At 39.6% G+C, this 5,267-nt stretch overlaps 1 protein-coding gene across 1 annotated transcript in view; it reads right to left on the bottom strand.

Annotated features, from left to right (window-relative positions):
• The window catches only part of LOC122558080 (coiled-coil domain-containing protein 73-like), a 132,383-nt gene that overhangs the window by 29,456 nt on the left and 97,660 nt on the right, over nt 1-5,267 (bottom strand). The window contains exon 14 of the mRNA XM_043706399.1: nt 578-718. Coding sequence (XP_043562334.1) covers nt 578-718 — 141 coding nt within the window. The remainder of the gene's footprint in view (nt 1-577; nt 719-5,267) is intronic.

Raw genomic sequence — 5,267 nt, 5'->3', positions numbered from 1 at the left:
CTTTTTCCACGTATGGAGTCAGCTATTACGAGGGGGCATAGCTTTAAATTAAGGGGGGGTAGATATAGGACTGAAGTTAGGGGTAGGTTCTTCACTCAGCGAGTCGTAAGTTCATGGAATGCCCTGCCAGTAGCAGTGGTGGACTCTCCCTCTTTATGGGCATTTAAGCGGGCATTGGATAGGTATATGGAGGATAGTGGGTTAGTATAGGTTAGGTGGGCTTGGATCGGCGCAACATCGAGGGCCAAAGGGCCTGTACTGCGCTGTATTCTTCTATGTTCTAAGGTCTTGCCTCCTCGCTTGTTCATGCACCAAGTAAATAATTTATGAACACATCTCCCTTCTATAAAAATGGTATAGTAGATGAACATAAAGAAAATGTAGATTACAAGTCAAGTAATCACAACCTTTTTCTTATGTCTTTATAGTATCTACTTAATATCACAATAAAAAACTTTTAGTATGTCACAATTACCCAAATAATATTTACAGACCAACATAAAATATAGGGAAACCTATTGTTCTTTAAATGCCACAAGATTTTATTCTGGTGCCTTCAAACCAACAAAACACTTGCCTGCAATCTGTATATTTGCTGTCCTTGTTGTACATTCTGCATAGATAGCTTACTTTGAATCTCTTGACATTCGGCATGAGCCTTTTTAAATGATTCTAACTCAGATTTTATTCTGAGATTTTCTTCATTTAATCGATCCTCCTGAAAACAAAAATCACAGATTTCTACACTACTTACATTGTGAAATGTAACTTTAACTTCATCAGAATGCAAACTTAGTACTGATAGAAAACTGTGGGTTTCAATCATGACTATGCATTTATCATGTAAACATATTCCCACAAGTGAAAGAAAATCAGCAGTCAAAGCACTTCACAGACCTGCTCAGACGTGTTCAAGAACAGTATTAGTGCAAATGTGAGACTCTATAATTCTTATTTATGGTGTACTGCAAATGCATGGAAAATTTGGCTCACTAGAAACGGTGAGACATAAAACTTCACCTTCATGTTTGACATGCAAACCATATAAAGTTCTTTCATAGCACACTAATATGATTTATGTATCACATGAAGTATTAATATTAGTGTTTTTGATAAAATATGTGAATTATATTATGAATTACTTAACCTGCATATGTTTTGTAACATGCCTCAAATTATCTTAAGATTTTATTAAAAGTATAATTTATTGTTCATGCAATCAAATAAGTAAATGCCACACAACATGCTCATTAAAACAGAGACGACAACGTGATAACCTCGGTCATTCATACTGAGCATTAAAAGAATGAAATATTCACTATTACATATTTCCTTATAAAATATTATATATATTTGGCAAACACAATGTTAATCAATTCTGTATACAGTTCCGTTAAATGTTCAATGCTGGCCAATTCTCAGTTGTGTATCTATTTCCAGTTCAATGAAAATTATTCCAAGTTGTTGTGATTAAAATGAGCTTGTAACTTTTTAAAGTTACAATGGAATGGCTCACCAATCTCCTCCCCATTCTGCCAATGTTCCTGTAAGAAAACAGTGAATTATCCAATAATCACGAATATGAAGACTTTTTTATTGGTTTGTATCCCATAATGTTCTATGGCATCATCCAAAAACACATGCCTGAATATTTGCTTAGAATGAGTGGTTCATCGTATTAAAAAAATGACAACAGAGGCACTGTTGTAATGGTCCGTCAATGTACTTTTAAGAGACACGCTAATGACATCATCATAGCATGTAACCTGGGGTTATAAAGATCTCATACTCAATCTTTCCTTGGATCACTTGAAGCATTAAAACTATTGGAATTTGTTTCTTCTGCTGTAAACTATTAGCTTAATGCTAGCCCAGACACAATGGGCCTACAAAATATAATGTCTGTACACAATAGTAACTTTAAATAAATGTTTGTGGGATTCTTCAATACGATATCCACATCCAGTTTATGCTGTTACAGCTGGGGCAGCACGGTGGCACAGTGGTTAGCACTGCTGCCTCACAGCGCCAGAGACCTGGGTTCAATTCCCGCCTCAGGCAACTGTCTGTGTGGAGTTTGCACATTCTGCGTTGGTTTCCACCTGGTCCTCCAGTTTCCTCCCACAGTACAAAAATGTGCATGTTAGGTGAATTGCCCTCGTGTTAGGTGTAGGGAACAGGTCTGGGTGGGTTGCTCTTCGGAGGGTCAGTGTTGACTTGTTGGGCCGAATGGCCTGTTTCCACATTGTAATCTAATCTGATCTAATGATGCAAGCTACATCAAGTAAACCACCTTATTGGAAGTAAACTCACACCATGGTCGCAGCTGTGGCTATTGAGAATAGACTCCAATATCTTGGTTGCAGATAGTTGGCAAACCAGTTGAAGACCAAACAAACTACAGCTTTTGACAAAATAATTCAGCCAAAAGAAGAATTTCTCATTTGTCAGCAGCATCAGTTCCTGCAAGTACAGACAACTGTAGATGTGACATTAATCTCCAAGAAAACAGAGCTAATTTATTTCTAAATGGAATATGCTGTACCAAGATAAAAGAATTCTAAGACTGCCAGACAAGGGTTGTAATGGACTTTTGAGCTGGTATACAAAGCAAGTGTGGTGCAATACAGAAGGTGGGAGCTAGAATGCTAGGCTCCTGATAATCAAAACATCAGTAACATCTTCTCAGAAAAGCAGATGAAAAGTCCACATTCTTAAAAAACAGATTTAATCTAAATGGTCATTAAGGTATAGCTCTGCAGTCTAAAATTGTTAAAGTGGAATTATAGACAGGAGAAACCTCATTGTGATTTGAAAATCCAGTGACACCTACACTGAATTACAACTATTTCAAACAATGCATGCAGTTCTATTTTGCAGACCAGCAACAAATAATCCTAATAAGACAGCTCTAAAGATCTTGTTTGTTATTGGCAAGGTGGAGAGTCTTCACAGAAAAATCATATCCATTCACTTCATGAGTAATAGGGAAGATCCAGAAAAGATTTGGAAGGTTCTTGAAGATCAACCCAAGATAATAACAAACTTCAGGACTAACAGAATCTAACTCACATCATATAGACAGCAACCTCAAGAGTCTATTGACTAGGTTGTCAGAAAATGCTATGAATGGGACGTTTCCAAAGAGGAAGTGTTAAAAAGGCTCATCGAGTCAGTCATCATCACCGCATTAATTAAAGCCACTAGGAAAGATCTTTTGGACAAAGGGCAAACTAACAATGCATTACTTGAGGATGAACACAAGTGTGACCCCATAGTGCAGGCCAACAACAATTAGTGCAGCAAACACTATTGCTTTAGTCAGCAACACTCAACAAAGAAACAAAATTTGTAACAGCTACAGTTTGTCACAACTACCGAAAACTGTCCAGCTTTCCTAGATATCTGTAAAGCATATATAAAACTCCAAGACACATTGAGCACACACGCAGGAAATCTGGTACCAAAAGCCAAGCCAGATTCCAAAACAAAACACAAGTGACAAGCAAGATGGTACAACAATGCAAAACTAGTATCAAGGCAAGTGTATAAATGCAAGTACATCAATGAGGCTCCAAGTCAACCAAGTGAAAGTCAAATTTCAGATTACCAAGCTTTTCATATTATTTACTTCATACACCATGTTGATGGTGTAAGTGATCAGACATTTTTACAACATTTAATATCTCTTGAAAAGGCAGGACCACACACAAAGCTAAAATTGACATGGGAGCCACTTCCAACATATTACCAATGTGCATCCTAAAATATAGAAGAAGTTTACCTCAGAGTACAACAGAATCTTAGTCAGATGGGCTGAGAAGTGGCAGATGGAATTTAATTTAGGTAAATGCGAGGTGCTGCATTTTGGAAAACTGAATCAGAGCAGAACTTATATACTTAATAGTAAGATCCTAGGGAGTGTTGCTGAACAAAGAGATCTTGGAGTGCAGATTCATAATTCCTTGAAAGTACAGTCGCAGGTAGATAGGATTGTGGAGAAGGCATTTGGTATGCTTTCCTTTATTGGTTAGAGCAATAGAGTTGCCTTTATTCCTGATGAAGGGCTTTTGCCCGAAACATAGACTTTGCTGCTCCTTGGATGCTGCCTGAACTGCTGTGCTCTTCCAGCACCACTAATCCAAAATCTGGTTTCCAGCATCTGCAGTCATTGTTTTTACATAGGAGTTGAGGTCAAGTTGGAGCTGTACAGGATATTAGTTAGGCTACTTTTGGAATACTGTGTGTAACTCTGATCTCCTTCCTATTGGAAGGATGTTGTTAAACTTGAAAGTGTTCAGAAAAGATTTATAGGAATGTTGTCAGGGTTGGAGGATCTGAGCCAAAAGGAGAGGCTGAATAGGCTGGGGCTGTTTTCCCTGGAGCATCAGAGACTGAGGGGTGACCTTATTGAGGTTTATAAAATCATGAGGGGCATGGACAGGATAGTCAAGGTCTTTTCCTTGGGCTGGGGGAGTTCAGAACGAGAGGACATAAGTTTAGGGTTGGAGGGGAAAGATATAAAAGAGACCTAAAAGGCAACGTTTTCACAAAAGGGTAATATGGATATGGAAGGAGCTGCCAGAAGTGGTGGAGGCTGGTACAATTACAGCATTTAAAAGGCATCTGGATGGGTATCCTCTGCCAAGGACATGCAGGTCCTGGGCCTCCTCCACTGCCACTCCCTCACTCCCCGACTCCTGGAGGAAGAACACATTATCTTCCAATTCAGAACCCTTCAACCCCAGGACATCAATGTGGACTTCACCAGTTTCCTCATTTTCCCTCCCCCCACCTTACCCCAGTTCCAAACTTCCAGCTCAGCACCATCCTCATGACCGGTCCAATTATCAATCTTCTTTCCCACCTATCCGCTCCACCCTCCTCTCCAAGCTATCACCTTTACCCCTTCCTCTATCCATCCACTGCACTCTCACCTACCTTCTCTCCAATCGCACCCCCTCCCATTTATCTCTCCACCCGAGGCTTCTAGCCTCCTTCCTAATGAAGGGCTCCTGCCCGAAATGTTGATTGTCCTGCTCGGATGCTGCCTGACCTGCTGTGCTTTTCCAGCACCACTCTAATCTTGACTTTAATTTCCAGCATCTTCAGTCCTCACTTTCGCCTATATGTTTAGGAAGGGTTTAGTGGGATATGGGCCAAGTGGTGGCAAATGGGACTAGATTAGGTTAGGATATCTGGTCGGCATGGAGGAGTTGGACTGAAGGGTCTGTTTCGGTGCTGTTCATTTCTATGACTATATGACT

The sequence above is a fragment of the Chiloscyllium plagiosum genome, chromosome 16, assembly GCF_004010195.1.
Source record: "Chiloscyllium plagiosum isolate BGI_BamShark_2017 chromosome 16, ASM401019v2, whole genome shotgun sequence".
NCBI classification, from domain to species: domain Eukaryota; kingdom Metazoa; phylum Chordata; class Chondrichthyes; order Orectolobiformes; family Hemiscylliidae; genus Chiloscyllium; species Chiloscyllium plagiosum.
The sequence above is the reverse complement of the archived record's forward strand: the minus strand, read 5'-3'. Positions and strand labels throughout refer to the sequence as shown.